General features: G+C 51.7%; 1 protein-coding gene across 3 annotated transcripts in view; it reads left to right on the top strand.

Annotated features, from left to right (window-relative positions):
• The window catches only part of LOC122389625 (influenza virus NS1A-binding protein homolog), a 43,808-nt gene that overhangs the window by 3,308 nt on the left and 22,822 nt on the right, over positions 1-17,678 (top strand). The window contains exon 1 of one of the 3 annotated variants that reach the window (XM_043381825.1): positions 13,964-14,173. The exons of 1 other annotated variant lie outside the window; for it this stretch is intronic. Coding sequence is in view for 1 of the 2 variants with exons in the window: in XM_043381822.1 (XP_043237757.1) it covers positions 15,262-15,315 (54 nt within the window). In the remaining variant the exon portion in view is untranslated. Of the gene's footprint in view, positions 1-13,963; positions 14,174-14,518; positions 15,316-17,678 lie in introns of those variants that run through there. One more of the 3 variants, XM_043381822.1, reaches the window with a different exon arrangement.

Below are 17,678 nucleotides of genomic sequence, written 5' to 3'. Positions count from 1 at the left end.
AAGCGAGCGGAGTCTTTCCTTAGATTAACGGAAATTTCTGAGTATGAGCGGCCGGCCGTGCGGACGCTTTTGCGAGGCTTATATCTCAGCAACCACTTGACCGATTTACATGCGGTAATTTTTGTAGGGTAGCTTCATTCCTTCTACCAAGTATTGGACTATTCCCGATGCATGTGGGTGACCCCTTATGCACGTGCCACGTGCAAAACGAAGAGGTGTCAGTTTTGCAATTGTTGCAATATCTCGGTAACTACTTGGCCGATTGCGCTCAAAGTTGGCATGTAGGTAGGCACCCACTAGGCACTGCATATCCATGTGCCAGAGTTGGGGTGCTGCTGCACGTGCGCACGTGCAGGGGTCGTTTCCAGATCTCGAGAACGGCTCGACCGATTGCGCTCAAATTTGGTACACAGTTTGGGACCGGTTAGTAGGGTGCCGTGCACAAGTCAGTTGGGACCCATTTTGCACGTGCGCACGTGCAGGGTGCCGCTTCCAGATCTCGAGAACGGCTGGGCCGATTGTGCCCAAATTTGGCACATCGCTAGAGACCGGTTAGTAGGGTGCCGTGCACAAGTCAGTTGGAGGTACCCCCTCGCAATTTCGCACGTGCAAGGCCCACCCTCTCGCTCGCTCCGTTAGTCGCCCCATAAGGCGTTATACTGGTGTTATGTTTGGCTCATAGATATTTATTTCTGATACTTTTAATTTTATGCAAGAAAACGATATAAAGCGGCCCCATTCGTCGGTCGCTGCTGGAGGCGCTAAGACCCAAATACACCATCATCATCATCATCATGATGGTGTATTTGGGTCTTAGCCAACCAACCCCCAACCAACCAACCAACCCCCCCCCCCCCTCCTAGATCCGCCAATATGTTGACATATACTGTCCTTGGGTCGTTGTGTACATCCTGTTTGACGACAAATGATAAAGCATTTGAAAGTATAATTGTCCGTATACGTATTCAGTAGATATTGACCGTTGCAGTTGAATGTGTCGGATGTATGGATGTTCATTGTTCAATGTAGTATACCCGAGGTCTGACGACACTGCTAGGTTTACATACATGTCCAAATCCATTATTATCTGCGTCTGACGGCACGGCGGCGCGTGGTGATACACGCCGACCACTGGCCTCCCGGATATGCCGCTGCATTCATCGAATACACTCGTCTTGGCCTCACATAATATGTCCTTCAGGGACATATGATTTGGACAGTGAGCTTTGAGTGACAATCCGCACCTACTTGGTGAACTGTATTCCTCCCTTAGGGGTGGGGAGGGAGGCGTGTTCCTCGCCATGTTGCATGAGTGCAGAACACGATGTCTCCCTGGGTCTTGTTTATCCGATGGTCGATACACCGTCTTCCTGTAGTATAATCGGCGATACACCGTCTTCCTGTAGTATAATCGGTCACCACCCGCAGCAGACAGCATATTTACGTCTGGACAACGAGTTGCGTTGGAGAACCAGGTATGGTCATCAGGCTTTTTTTTACCGTCCCCCTACCGGGCCCGAATGACGTCACTGGGATGGTAACTCGCCGGCCGCCGTCCGTAGCCATTATGGAGGACGGACGTTTAAATACGTTTTCAGCGGATTTTAGTGCAGTTTTGATGTCCGATGCAAGGCAGAACGGTGTGATGTTTCCTCAGTGAAGCAAATCAGGACCAGCTGTTACTCGAACCAAAGATTTGGCGACATTATTGGGATCGGACCGAGCCAACGTGCGCCCCGCCGGATATCCGGCCAGCACATCGGCGGCTCTCTCGTAGATGAAAATCGCCATAGTTTTGCGCGAGGCTTCGGAGTCAATGGATTTCTGGTGACCCTGACTCCAACCGCGACTTCCAAAAACCAACTCCGACTCCGACTCCGGGCTGGGTAATCAACTCCTACCGACTCTAACTCCGACTCCGCAGCCCTGCCAGGTCTGCGGAGCGGCCAGGGCTGCGGAGTCGGAGTCGGAGTCGATTTTAGAAACCCGAGCCGGAGTCGGAGTCGGAGTCACCGAAAATATGTCGACTCCGCAGCTCTGCTAGGTCTGCGGAGTCGGAGTCGGGAGTTGGAGTCGGTCGGAGTCGACAATTCTGCCCGGAGTCGGAGTCGGAGCTGGTTTTTTAAAGCCGGAGTCGGAGTCGGAGTCGCCGAAAATCCATCAACTCCGCAGCCCTGGCGGAGCCGATGGATTTTCGGTGACCCCGACTCCAACTCGGTTTATCGACTCCGAGTCCGGTCAGAACTGTCGACCCTGACTCCGACTCCGCAGCCCTGGTTTTGCGTCTATTTCGCCCCATAATTAAGAGAGGTTGTGTGAACTGCACAAACCGAAATTGTACCGTAACACAAGTATATGTACACATTCCAAACTTCTGACTGGAACGAACCAAATGCGTACACAATATACCGGTTTATGTCATACCATAAATCGTAGTTATAAAAAACCATATTGGACAGATTGGTAGAGGACAAATAAGGCACAAGCCTAATCTCTTGCGACTTGAGTAGGTACAATAAAATGCTCCGAACTGTCGGAAAGTTGTACAAGATGTCGCCTCTCCAAACACAATGTCCCGATTGACTCCGCGACAGCCAGGAACCGGGCAACATAACACGTGAAACAGAGCGGTGGCACCTCAGCACAGGCTCCCCAAGCTCGTCAAGGCGGCGAGAAAGGCCCGGCAAGTCGGTAATAGGTTCACCACGGCAGAGACAGGTCAGCAGCAGATTCACCAGGGCGGTGGCAGGTGCGACAGGTCGGCAGCAGGTTTACCAGGGCGGCGACAGGTCCGGCAGGGCGACGACGGACCTGTTTCACCAGGGCGGCAGCGTAGACGCGGCGGCAGGCCCGCCGGGGTGGCAGCAGGTCCAGGGGCCCAGGGCGGCCGCAGGCTCACCAGGGAGGCGACAGGTTCGGCAGGGCGACGGCAGTTTCACCAGGGCGGCAGCGTAGACGCGGCGGCAAGTCCCAGGGCAGCTCAGGCTCACCAGGGCGGCAACAGGTCCGGCAGGTCGTCGGCAGGTCGGCCTCAGCAGCAGGCAGTCAGCACTAGCAGATTCTCGGGGCAGCCCTGGTTGAGGTGGGATGTCATCAGAAACTGCACGTCTGGGTGCCGGTGTCGGATGTCGTACAGACCACGCAGCGAGGCTTTACTGCGCAGCACGCCCTGCTGGCAGCGCAGGAGTGTCGGCAGCCCAGCGGGTGCTTTCGGCTCGCCTTCCTCAACTTCCTTTCGGAAACTGGCGCTCGCCACTCAGGGACTCGGGAGTCGGGCGACGTCTCCAAAGCTGGGAGACAGATGCTGAAGTGGATATGATGTGATTTTATGCCCTCAGCTCGGTGCCAGTCATTGTGTTGTTATGTGCAGGTAGCCACTCCTCGCTCTCCTGCACGCCGTGAAGAGGACCAGCCCCGGACCTGCAAAACACATTACCAAGTTTATTAACACAATGCAACATGAAAAAATTGACTAGGCGATGGCAAGCAAAAATAATCAATGCCCAAAGGTGCCTTTTCTTCGATTGCCTTTTCTATGTGCTGATATGAAGCCTCAAAACATGTACCTATTTTATATTTATGCATTGATTGCAGGCCTGACTCAGAATTCAGGTGAAACAAGCAAATAACACAATTTTTCATTAATTTTTTGAATTTGGGTCTGGCATTACTGTTCCAATGCACAGGTGCGTCTGCGTATAAAATCACATGAAGCAAATGCATTAGGTAAATAGTCTCAACAAATAGAAATTAGTAGTAGCACAGGTGGTATAAATAGAAACCAATATATAGACATTAGACAAGGATCAGGATGAGCTTGTTTAGTTAGCAAATGTCAATTACATAACATTTACATAAACAAGAATGGGATTTTCAGCAATAAGCATGTCAGAAATCCTTTTAAATTCAAAATTTGCATCCAAAATTTGAAAGTTTATGTATTAGAATATTGTGGCCGCAGTCGTGCCACTGCGGCGCCGCCGCCGCCCCGTCCAGGCTCGGGATGAGTTATATGGCATTGTGCGGGGCGGGGCCGGGAGGAAACGGCCGGCGGCACGCGCAGCGCAATTGTAAATTTAAGATATGTCATTTAAGGCACGTAGGCCGCCAAGCTGGCGCCTTCCGTCACCTCGTCTCTGCTGTGCAAGTTCGCACTCGTTTTGGGCGTGTTCTAGACGTTTCGTAACCTGTTGAATAAAAGGTGGGTCACGTACGACCCCCGGGCAGTCTGGGCCGGCGCGCGACGGAGGCAGCTGGCAATACAACGGCAATGTGGACATAAGGAGTTTACTACAAGCTATTTCGGCCTTGGAAGACTGCCGTGATGGGGAACGAGAAGGAGACCTGTGATGGTTCGGACGCTGCGGCTGATCTCCGCCTAATCCCGGAGTTTGACGGTGTGTCGCAGCCCGTGTGCGAGTGGCTGGACAAGGTCGAACTTGTGTGTCAGCTGCGCGGCATCAAGGGACTGCACGTCGTCGTCCCGCTGAGACTCACTGGTGGTGCGTTTGCGGTATATCAACAGCTCGGAGAAGATGAGAAGAACAAGTACGAGGACATCAAAAGGGCCCTGACATCGGCGTTTGCTTCGGATCGGTTTGAAGCCTACGACCAATTTGAACGTAGAAGGCTGCGTCCAGGTGAGACGGTGGACGTGTTCGTCTCTGAGCTGCGCCGGCTGGCTGGCTTGTTCGGAGGTATGCCGGACGACAGCCTGGCCTGTGCCTTCGTGGCCAAACTGCCAGATTCAGCACGCCGTGCGCTCCGGGCTGGATCACGGATGGAGGAAATGCCGTTTAGCCAGCTAATCGGTCGCGCTCGGGCCGTGCTAGCCGACGAGGAAACAAACACCGCGGCCGCCGCCGCTGGCACAAGGACTGGAGCACTCCCGGCCACAATGAAATGCTACTCGTGCGGGCAACCGAACCATATCGCCCGCGACTGCACGGCAGGCCGCGGACAGCGGGGCCGTGGAGGCCCCCGTGGTGGACGGAGCCTCGTGAGGTGCTACAACTGCAACCGGCAGGGGCACATCGCCTCTGCGTGTCCGGAAAACGACGCGGGAGGGGAGAGATCAGCGCCAGCCTCCTCTCCTGTCGACCAGTGAACGGGGCGCTGCCAGTCGCGCAGCTGTCGGTGGACGGAGCGAGCTGCGAAGCGCTGGTTGATACAGGATGCAGCCAGTGTGTAGCTCACGTGTCAGTTTGTCGGAGGTGGAACCGACGCCCGGTGAGCGTGATGACAGTGAGTGGAGGGCGTTATTGGTGTGAGGGGTCAGGCGTGGCACGCGTGCAGCTGCGGTCCGGTGAATCAGTGTCCGTAGATGTGCTCGTCGTAGCACGTAAGCCACTGGGGTTTGAGTTCATCCTCGGGATGAATGGTATCAGAGCACTGGGTGGCGCTACAGTGAGTTCGGATGACCGAGTCAGATTCGGAGTTGAGGCAGCGGTGTCTCATATAGCGGCGTCAGTGGCCTCACCCGGTGACCGGGTCAGCTGTGATGGTGAGAGGACTGGGGTGTCGCGTGCAGTGGCAGCGACTGCACGGGTGAGTCATGATCAGGCGAGCAGTGAGGCGGCCCCAGCGTCAGGTGCAGCGGCGGCAGCTGCAGCAGTGAATCGAGCTGACAGCAGTAAGGGGGATCCGGTGTTGGGTGCGGCGGCGGCGGCCGCACCGGCTAATCGAGCCGACGAGAAGGACTTTGTGGTGAGCTTTGATAAGACAGAAAAGAAGTGGTCGGTGGAGTGGAAATGGTGTGGAGGAAAGGAGCCCGAGCAGCTGCACAATACAGCAGAGGAGTACGCGATTCCAACAGAAGCCCGACACGAATACGAGCGAGAACTCTCCAAGTGGGTGGCGAATCAATGGCTCGTCCCTTATGATGAGAGCGTGCACGGGAGGGTCAAAGGCACGATCCCGCTCATGGCGGTCATCCAACCGAAGAAGGACAAAGTGCGTCCCGTCATGGATTTCAGGGAGTTAAATACGCACCTGGACCCGCATACAGCTGACGCGGATGTTTGCAGTGAGAAAATCCGTGAGTGGCGTCGGTGTGGACGAAACGTGTCTCTCCTAGACCTGCGAGACGCTTACCTGCAGATCCACGTGCACGCATCGCTGTGGCCGTATCAGACTGTAGTGTTCCAGGGCAGACGGTGGTGTCTGAGCAGACTTGGCTTTGGGCACAGTCTCGCACCGATGGTGATGAGAAAGGTGCTGGAAATGGCCCTGAAACGTGACCCGAGGGTGCACACCGCTACATCACCTTACGTGGACGACATACTCGTAAATGAAAACATCGCTACTGCATTGGAGGTGAAGGGTCATCTGGAGGCGTTCGGTCTGACCTGCAAATCCCCGGAGAAGGTGTCAGAAGGTGCTCGTGTCCTGGGCATTCGAGTCTGGGGGGAGCGGCAAGGACTGTTCTGGAAGCGGGACAACCAGGATCTACAGCCGCCGCCAAAGCTGACGAGGAGAGAGGTCTTCTCGCTGTGCGGACGTCTGACAAGTCAGGTCCCGGTGTGTGGCTGGCTGCGTGTCTCCGCATCCTACCTGAAAAGACGCGCCACTGCAGCGACAGACGGCTGGGATGACGAGATCACCGACCCAGAACTCCAGAAAATGGTCATGGAAACGCTGCAGCGCGTGAAAACGGCCGATCCCGCACGAGGTCGCTGGGATGTCACCGGCGATGAGGGAGTCGTGTGGGTGGATGCCAGCTCCCTCGCCATAGGAGCCGTGCTGGAGATGGAAGGCAGCATCGTTGAGGACGCCTGCTGGCTTCGGAAAAATCCCGAGACACACGTGAACCTTGCAGAACTGGACTCTGTTGTGCGTGGCATCAATCTGTCCCTGGCATGGAACCTGAAGAAAGTGACTGTCGTGACGGACTCGAAAACGGTCTATCACTGGCTAACAGATGCGCTCTCCGGCAGAGCTCGGATAAAGACGAAGGCGGCGAGTGAAATGCTGATTAGAAGGCGCCTGGAGACCGTGAAGAGTCTGAGAGATGAGTACGGCCTCCAGCTGACCGTGAAGTGCGTTCCGTCAGTGGACAACAGGGCTGACGCACTGACGAGAGTGCCGAAGAAGTGGCTGAACCAACAAAGCGATCCTGAGGTCTGCGGCGCTGCCTTCTCGGCGCCGGATGTGGTCAGGATCCATGAAACAAGCGGACACCCAGGCATCGGGAGAACGCTGCGCCTGTGTAGGGAGCACGACCCGGCTGTGAGCAGGCACCAGGTGCGCAGTGTAGTTAGCCAGTGCGAAAGGTGCCAGTCCATCGATCCAGCCCCCCAGCGGTGGACACATGGTTCGCTGAGCGTGACTAAATGCTGGGACAGGGTCAGCATGGACGTCTGTCACGTAAACGATCAGCTGTACCTGACTCTGATTGACTGCGGTCCGTCTCGGTACGCGATCTGGCGGCGGATAAAGCGACAGGACACCGACAGCATCATCACGGCTCTGGAGTCGGTATTCCTGGAGCGCGGCGCTCCGAGGGAGCTGCTGACGGACAACTTCACCTCATTCCGCAGTGCCGCATTCCACGAGTTCGTCAGCCGGTGGGGTGTCAGCGTCCGGTACCGAGCTGCCCATGCGCCGTTCGGCAATGGTGTCTCTGAGAGAAACCATAGGTCGGTCAAAACAATCGTAGCGCGCAAAGGCTGCTCAGTGGCGGAAGCAGTCTACCGCTATAATGTGATGCCGCGCAGTGATGACCTGAACTCTAGTCCTGCCAACGTACTGTTCAACTACAAACTGAGAGTGCCGGACGTGGAGAGTGAGGAAAAGTGCGAAGAGAGTGAATGTGCTATGTTCAGTGTAGGCGATAAGGTATGGATCAGAGACCCTAGTCGCCGGTGTGATGTGCCAAGTTCCATAGGAACAGTCACCCGACAAGTGTCGGCGCAGTGTGTGGAAGTAGACAATGTCCCCCGTCACGTGAGAGATCTGAGACTGGCTTTCGTTCCCAGTCCGGAGAGTGACCAGACTGAGCCGCCGAACAATGACAATGACGACTCTGGCCCAATTATCTTGCGAGAGTGTGCGCACGAAAGCCACGGGGAAATTGTGCCCCCTGTGACGTACGCTGAAGTTCTACGCCGCGGCATGCGGGAGAGACGCCCTGCCGTTCTGACCCAGTACGATGATTTGTAGATCAGGGGGGAGTGTATTAGAATATTGTGGCCGCAGTCGTGCCACTGCGGCGCCGCCGCCGCCCCGTCCAGGCTCGGGATGAGTTATATGGCATTGTGCGGGGCGGGGCCGGGAGGAAACGGCCGGCGGCACGCGCAGCGCAATTGTAAATTTAAGATATGTCATTTAAGGCACGTAGGCCGCCAAGCTGGCGCCTTCCGTCACCTCGTCTCTGCTGTGCAAGTTCGCACTCGTTTTGGGCGTGTTCTAGACGTTTCGTAACCTGTTGAATAAAAGGTGGGTCACGTACGACCCCCGGGCAGTCTGGGCCGGCGCGCGACGGAGGCAGCTGGCAATACAACGGCAATGTGGACATAAGGAGTTTACTACAGTTTAGATACAGATTATAAAATCTGGCAACAACTAATATTGAAAAGAAGTAACAATGAGCTTCAACTTTGCACAAAAGATGTGCCAAAATTTTGGTGAGAAATCACTTGCGCTGAATTTTGAGACCCGAAAGCCCCTGGGCCCTGACGCATCTGACAGTGTGTGAATTTTTTCCAGTCTGGGAGGTAAGCATAGATTGATTTGTTATTTGATACTATTTAATTTGACAAATAAGTTTTATTTTCACAAAGCATTAATATTTATAGAAGCTAGCCACTTCCGAAACAATTTACAACTATTCCATCTCCATTCTCCTTCTCATTATGTTTTCAACAATGCTAAGGCATTTTACAAATTAATATGAGTTTATTATGCTCCCTTGGAAAGCCAAAAATGACAAAAAAAATGTGAAACCGGGTTGAACTGAAACGTGGCTGATCTGCCTATGATACTCATGCTTATACAGTTGAATTAATTGAATACCTGAGCTGAACTGCTGAAGCTGGTCATTCTTCATGATCTCTGAGACGACAAGTGTGTGAATGCCACTTATGTGTATGCTTTTCCGATCTTCAAACACATAAAAAGTGATATTATTATCAAATAAACAATATTCAAACTCCGTATAACAATACACGCAACGGCTGGGAAAGGAAAACACTGCGCCGGTGCGCCAGAATTGACAGCATCGCCTGAATCTCAGCGACCAATCAGCTTTCGACCATCCCAGTGACGTCACATTGGCAGCATTTGGTAGCAATTTTCCTCCTATGGCCCGGTAAAGGGACGGACCCCCCCTGGTTGGAGAGGCCGGAAATAGTGGCGATTTCAGGACCGCAAGAATAGACCGTCATTGGAATGATTCTTTTTTAAACCGTGCACTGTTTTGGGTCGGAATTTAATAGTTACTACAAAATATTTTGTAATTACGTTTCCACCAAGAATGAATGCCATCAGGGCTAAATTTTTACTACTATTGCATTTTGTCAAGAAGCATTTAGTGCTGTTATATTGCAGTTTTAGCGCGTTTGTTACAAAATATGAAGCGAATAAGCGTCAGTGTAATTCATCATCAGAGGGCCTATCACCTGCTATCACCAGTGCCAGAAGTTAACTTGAGGGAAAGCTATGCTAATTGCTCTTGTCCATCCACTAAAATTTATTAAATATTTTGCTTTGTGTATTCCAAAAGGAGAGGGAACTATTTCATTTGTGCCTTCATGTCAGAATTGGAATTGAAGGTGGATCATTAAATTTTCAACGCAGTTTACAAACAAGCATTTGGTCTTTCTCGTTTATAAGCAGTGGCTAAGAAAAGGTTGATCAGTCCTGAAGTTCAGTCATCGCTTGGCAGCAAGATCCCCCAAGGACAGAGGATATATTGTATACATGTCCTGTAAATCAAAACAAACAAGCATTTGGTCTTTCTCGTATATAAGCAGTGGCTAAGAAGAGGTTGATCAATCCTGAGGTTCAGTCATCGTACCTCAACTTGGCAGCAAGATCCCTGAAGGGCAGAGGATATATTGTATACCTGTCCTGTTAATTAAAACATTTTTGTGCCTGCAAAGGCTTAAGTTATCTGTGGTGTGTTCGGAGTTAGGCTATATGGCCGTTTTTGTTGTATGTTTATGTGGAGATTGAATATAACTGTGACCCTGTGCTTGTTTGTATACTTACGGTCAAACAGGGAACAGCACATTCACATAACATACTCACCTAGCACCTAACTCATAGCTGTACCTTGCAGGAACTGTACTTGTTCATGTCTCGAGCATTAACAAAGCACTAAAGTAGCTTAGTAATCATTTCCCACATTTTCTGAGCATCTAACATGACATACAGCAGTGCAGAGCAGCTTCAGAGAAGAAACACTTTAAATGCACAGACTCACACCAGCCACCCAATGAGCCAGTTCCTCAGTTGACTGTTTCCCTGGATGCAGCTTGGCAATGTGAGCTAACTTTTGGCAAGTTGAAGGTTAGCAGGTAAGATTGAGTTAGGGTGAGTACCTACCTATAACTGGGTGCTACTGCCATGCAGGTCTTGGGTAGACTGCAAATATGTGTGATGATTGAGGTTAGGTCAGCTGTCAGGTTAGTCAGGTATGCATTGCTCATTGCTCAGGTCACATTTTTATGGACATTTGGTAAATTAAAAAACTAACAATCTAATCTAAGCTAACCCGACTAAACATACACAACTACTGACTATAGGAACTGAGCACCTACCTACTTGTGCCTACATCTCATACCACGTCAAAGTAGAGTTCCTTGGTGGAAGATTACCCTCAGTACTTTTTATCCCAGCCCTGTGAAGAAAACTAATACTTCTAAGCTCTGAGCCACTGCTGGCCATCCACAGGAAGAAACGCTGAGACTGAGCTTTGCCATTGTATATTGGACCAATAATCACTATCACGAATGACTATGAGCACATTTCACATCGTTCCATGGATTGTCACATTGACAATTTTACTACAATCCTTTTTTCAAGAAATACAGTGATGATGATTAACATCAAAATCAACATTAAGTGGATTTAGTGATCCAAGATTTCTCCTCCAGTAGCAATGAAATGATCGCATGTTTCATTTGCCAGACACTGAGTACCTGATGCACATTACAATCTGCATAGCATCTAAGCATAGTAAAACTGCCCAAGTCCATTCATTCTAGATTTTAACTTGATAGTTAGCACTAATTTATCTCGCTGTTGTAAGTTATCATTCAATATTCATACCAATACATCAATATGCGCTCATCAGTCAACATTTTCTGGCATGGTCCTGCTCAGCGTGCTCTTCAGTATTGCTCCAAGGTCTGCAATATTATAGCTTGTTTTTGGCCAATAAGCTCTTTTAATTTTTACTTTTTCTTGCTGATATATGAGCCCGATCAACTTGCGTTTATCAACCAAAATTTCATAACTTGTTCAACTTGATATTGATATTGCTCAGGAGTCAGGACCTCTGTCAGCCTCCTGGATACTTCAGATTGTTTTCAGTCAACATGCGCCTTAAATATGATATAAGTCAATCTTAAGGGATTCAAAACATCCGACAAAACGACGTACAAGAGCAAGAAAACCACCAGATAAACTAAAATGGCCTTGGAACAGAGCCAAGTGCAGTCAGGGTATATTAGTGCAGTGCTCCATTTGTTTGTTTACAATGATTGTAGTGCTGATGTATTTTTAGGACTCTGAACGTCGGCTTATAAAAAAATGAAACGTTTTTACAAAAGTTGTAAGGCAAGTAATATTTATCTGAAAGAACTAAAATATTCAAAAGCCAAACACTATGAAATACAAGAATCGGAACGAAAAAGTAACCAAAAAATCCAGCCTAATCACCGGCTCCTAAAACTGCAACACAATCAGCACTTTTCCCCGCAACTCGTTGTCCAGACGTAAATATGCCAGCAGACATGGCGGCGTCTATGGCACAGCGCAGCTTATCTTCAAACATGCTACGCCCCAGTGCTGTGTTTTCCGCCTGTGAGCAGAACTGGTCGCGGCGGCGGGCTGGACTTGGAGGCCCACCTCCCATTCACGGGCGCCAGCTACTGAGGGGCCTAGCAACAGGCTGTTCGAGAACCTGCCCTCGTGGGTCACGTGACCGGTGCCGGTCGGCCATCGCTGGGTCACGTGAGATGACCGATCTCGATCAGCGATATGGACAGGATGGTCTGAGAAAGTTGTCCCACAGAGAGGGCGAATGGACGCACCTGGTAACAGGATTCGGAGACGGTGGTTCTGACGCCCGAGATAGGCAGGATGGCATGGGAGAGAGGGAGGAAAAAAGAAGAGCAAAAACACAGGCAGCATAAAAGACGTTTGTGGAGAGAAAATGTGAAATAAGAACGCTAGGAACCTGTGCTGTTATGGTCGATTATTCTCCATAGATTTAGTAATTGGATTGTGTTACAGTTCCTGTTTATTGCTTAGTTTCACCCATAGGTAGGGGAGAGTGGGGAAAGATGCCCAGGGTTTTGCTATGTCATATATTATTCGAAAATGATGATGGGAAAGCAAAAACTTGGAGTTTCAACGGAAGCCGACATCATTTTTCTCCAAAAATATCACACTTTCGTGACTGAAATATTATAACTTTTTTTTGCTATTAAGCATTTTCCTGAAGAAGTGAAAGGGGGCATCTTACCCCAGAGGGTAGGAAAGACGCCCCCTGACGTTGGGAAAGATGCCCCCTGCACTGTAAGTGACATAAATGGGCACGTGAATCGCCTGAACGAATCAGTAGTCCCTTCGAGCCTGCAGTAGACACCAAACTTCATCATAAGGGCCCTCAAAAGTAGTCGTGAGGGGCTTCAGAGGTCATCGTTAGGGCCATCATAGTCCAGCGCGGCCAAACAAGCCTCCGTGGTGGCGTTCGGAGACCACTGTGGGGCTCTCATAGTTCATGATGCTTGAGGGCTCTCGAGCCCATCGTGGGGACCTCCGATGCCAGCGCGGCCCGTGGGGCCAACGTGGGAGCCCTCAAAGGATGTCGTGAGGGGCCCTGGAGCCAATAATGGGGCCCACAGAGGCCGTCGTGAGGGCTCTCAGAGTCAGATGCCGCCCAAAAAGTCGCTGTGTGGGCCGAGAGACCAGCATGGGGAGCACCCGACCGTACTGGACTTTCAATAGTCCCAGATCGGCTTTTGTCTACATCACAAGTATGTAATAAATGATTTGACGGGCTGTTTGAAGGACAGCCTACGGATTTAGGGGGCGTCTTTCTCCATCAGGACAGGGGGCATCTTACCCCAAGGTACCGAAGTAACATTAAATCAGTGCAGTTTGTTAGCCATAGAACTACACCCTGAAACAAACTGTTTGGGACACAGTTCACGCATGCTAATGTATCACGACTATAGCAAGGGACGCAAAAATTATCACCTTTTTTGATATTTGCAATGTTCTGACACCAAAATATTTTTTGAAAGCAGCAAATAAAAAACATGCAATCATCAGCCAGCCGTTGCCCAACTGGGCTTCGCAAATTTTTGTGCAGTTAACAAGGCAGGCTTCCGCTTTACGCTAAGAACATTAATTTCCAGGTCCGATTCTTTGTTTCGCCGCTAGAGGGGGTCTTTCCCACCCTGGGCATCTTACCCCACTCTCCCCTACTTTTGCATGAAAATTGACTCAAAGTCGAGGCCTCTTATTCAAGCTCCCGATCCTCCACATGATGCTGATCGGGCTGATCGGACTTTGAGAAGAGCTTTCCTTCACGCATGATCACATCTCATCATCATGCAGGTATGTGCGAGTCGTTGTTTGAAATTAGCATTTTTAATTGCATGTTATAAGTTTAAAGAAGCCGTCTATCGAACAGTTGCGTGCATTAGTTTGGGTTGGGAAGACCTTGTGGATATTCAGCACGTGTCTGTTTTCCTATAGTTCGTAAGAGAAAATTCGCGCTCCACCGACTGTTGCACGTGTTGTACAGTTGGCCGTCGATCCGGCGGTGCCTCCTTGGGCCCTGGTTGAAGACCCTCTGTCTGATGTCTACTGGTAGCGCTACGAATGTGTTGGTCTCCACGCCAACTTGTGTTTATTATAATCTATTCGACCTATAAATTGTTATAAAGGACCAAGAAGTGGTAAGAAGCAGAGAATTACGTTCTACGTCTTCGGGTAGGTAAGTGCTTTCCTGCCCTCTACCTAAATCGAGCGCTGCTCGTTTCCAAGACTGGGTCGTCAGGTTGGAAAGCGATTGAAAAGAAAAACAATTTGAGAAGTATGCCCCAATAATCGTTTTAAGTCGCGCCTCCGGGATATTTGTGACTCGCTTACTTGGTTGCAAGAGGCGACTGTGATGGAGTTCCTAATCAAAGCTCCAAATAGTCCATCCGTCCGCCGAAGCTTCCAATGTTTCCGTTCTACAGGTGAGCCGTTCTGCTGTGGCTCTTCGCGCCGGTCTGCGCGGACGGTTCAAACCGGTTCTTACCGGTATGGCTGGGCGGCCGATCGTCGGCTTATGAGTGGCGATTTGTTTGGTTCGTAGCTCGGCCGCACAGCGGGATGGACGGCGATTTGGATGGACCCGAAGCTCGCTGCCTTTTAGGGAGGTTTCTGTGGTGTGTGTCCATAAAGGACAGGTCTATATCCTGGTCTCTGTCTATGTGTTGTGTGCCCCGCGCTGCCGCGCGGACGCTGGAGCCCGCCGCGGCCCGCGGGTGATGTATTGATCCTGTTCACCAACCGTGGGTCGCGGCTGCGCGCTGGTCGGGCCGGCCAGGGTCCCCGGCCGCTGACCCAGTGGCGGCTTTAGCGGCGCCGCGGACCGTGCCAGGACCACCGGACCACCGTGGGGACCATCGGACCGTGTCACCGAGATCCCAACCGTTCCGTCGATCCCAGCAGATCCGCCAGACTCCAGTAGATTCCGGATTCAGACGCATCCACTGCATCCGTCACAGCAGACTCAGTGATCCGGGAAGCCTTACTGAGCCGGACCCCGCTCTGTCTGATCCTTGTCGGTTTCCTGTCCGGTCCCTGCCTGGTCCCTGCCTGCTCCTACCCCGCCCGGTCCCTGCCCGGTCCCTGCCTCCCTGGCCGGCCCGCTAGGATGGACTGCGCTGGCGGCTCGCGCGCCCCGGCCGCCGCCGCCGCTCAGTGCCAGTGTGGGCTGGTCGGCGCAGCGCTCGGCGCCTCCTCGTGCTCCGCTCCCAGACGCAGCTGACCGAGCGGCCCCGCACCGACCTGAGCTGACCTGACCCGGACAGCATGGAGCCGCGCACTGAGCCGCCGTCGCCCGGACACCCCTGGGACAGACCAATCGTAAGGAGACCCGCTGGCGCACGTTAGTCCCCCTCCTTTCAAACAGGCGCGCTTATAAAACGCCCCTGTTGCCACTTGCCAGCGCGCCCGGCAGCGTTGTTCTGTTTTCTTGTATTGTTACCGTTATTTCAGTCCATGTTTACTAATCAGATGTTCCCTTCTGGAAGTTTAGAGCATTGGTTTGTTGTGTTTTAGGGTGTTGTGCATTTGAGCTTCGTTACCTCTGTCACGTGGCTATATGTTAACGGGTTTAGTAGTCTGTGCTGTGCTGTGTTATGATAAGATATACCTACCTATTAACTACGTGCACTGTGCAGCTGTGATGTGTCTTCTAGCAATGCATGAATAGATTCTAGTTTTATAGATTCTATTGTGCCGTCATGTTAGGTCTTTTCGGGGGAAAATTAACGTCGACCTATTCAGAATTCAGACAACCGCCTATTTCTGGTTCTAAGACGTCATCTGGTTTTATAGGCGCGGTTCTTCGCTGTGCTCTTCTGTGTTACACCTACCAGTACCCATTGTTTTGAGCTGTACCGTGCGGCTGTACCTATATGTGCAGCCGTTACCCGTTCAGCGCTAGATCGCCTGCCTCCGACCAGTGCCGCGCCGCTCGCCAGTCTCTGTCGAGCTCTAGACCTGGACACGGTGATTGATGGAGATTGAACAGAGCCGCCGTCTCGGCCGGCGGCGGCGGCGCCTGTAACGGCGCCCGTCAGGGAGCGCCGGTGCCGGTCCCAGCCCTGTCACGAAACGGCGGAGCGTCTCACTAGAGCGCAGTTCACCGATCGATGGACTAACGAACCAGCGGACTGACATACACGGTGGTTCACAAAGTCCGCCGTGGAGCGGGAAACCGCCGGTAACCGGTGACCTCCAGTTCCGGCTCTGATTGCACATCTATCTGGAGCCCGCTCGGAATGGTGCATACGGCACAGAGGTCTGGACATCAGAGGCCAGTAGTTCAGCGGCAGCCGTTCCGGGCATTAAATGCCCTGTCCATTTTCAGCGGTAACATTTGTTCGCTCGTTGAGCTCGGATCATCGGTCGAGGTAGGTCTTGCATCCGGTTAGAGACGCCGAGTGGGCGGGTTCGCAGCTCACATAGAGTCCCTGACGGCCTCACATAGAGTCGCTGAGTGTGGAGGGCCGGATGGAGTCACTGGGATAGCCGGGTAGAGTCGCCGAGTGAATCGGGCTGTGACCGACGAGGAGGCCAGAGCCGACGTCGTCTCTAAGTTCTGCAAACTTCTGAGAAATTGACGGTTGGGACACGACTGGATGGCGCAGTTGCCATACGGATTCGGATTGTATGTAATATTGTAATGTATTATATCCAAAAATAATTTGACTTATGAAAAGCTTGAGGTTATTGCTTTTATGTGATTGGAAAATGGTTATATTTGTATGTAGAACGAAGAACTGTTCAACTGAGGTAATGCCGTCTTCACAATCTCATCCAAACCAGTTATATCTCGTGTGGCGCAGGACTCTCCGCTTTTCTCGTGAAAGTCGATAGCGCATCTGTTTACTCGATTGGACAAACAGTTGGATTTCCGTTACCCAATGCATTACCACATGCCTACGTCACCAACGGAGACCGGCGTAGCGTCTTCCTAGCATAGACGGTACCTTGATGGCTGACTTATGACCGGTGATCTCTGTGACCAATGGCTGGTGACCTATGTGGCCAATAATCGGCGGTGACCTCGATGACCAATGACCGGTGACCTCGATGACCGTTGACGCAATAGGACAACATCGGCGATGGGGACTGGCCAAATGACCGCGGTCCTTGGCTTCCCGCCCCCACCTCCACCCCTCTCCTCCCCGACTCCCCTCTGGCAGACCTCGGGTGACATTCCTCCCCCCCCCCTTGGATGTCAGCAGGACCCTTTTTACGGTGTGTTTATCTACCTGTTCCGCGACCGGGGCAGGCTTGGCATCGTTCACTCGGAGTGGGAGGGGGGAGGGGGCAGTGGACGCCCCCGCCTGTCACTCTAATGGCTGGTCGATTCTGTTTGACCTTTCCGCGCCCTAGAGGTGAAACGCACTGCTTTGTTATTCACCCTTCAGAGTTGATTAATGCTGTAATATGTCGAGAGAAGTTAGACTCGTTTCATCGTATACGGAGTACGGCAACGATTACAGCTGTGAAGATAAGATACAGTTGCAGAGCTGCAGATAAATGTCGAGGGTCAGTGTTAGAGGTGGCAAAACTGGAAAACTTTGGGACCCGGACCCGGTCTGACTGGCACATTTCTGGAACCGGTCAGACCCGGTCTAAGTCAGCGTTGGAACCAGATGGACCCGTTCCCGAAATTCATTATGAAAATTGTGTACAGTTGTAGGTATAGCAAAAGA

This window comes from Amphibalanus amphitrite, unplaced genomic scaffold (assembly GCF_019059575.1).
Source record: "Amphibalanus amphitrite isolate SeventyFive unplaced genomic scaffold, NRLGWU_Aamphi_draft 000366F_arrow, whole genome shotgun sequence".
Lineage (NCBI taxonomy): Eukaryota > Metazoa > Arthropoda > Thecostraca > Balanomorpha > Balanidae > Amphibalanus > Amphibalanus amphitrite.
This window is presented reverse-complemented; position numbering and strand designations above follow the sequence as displayed.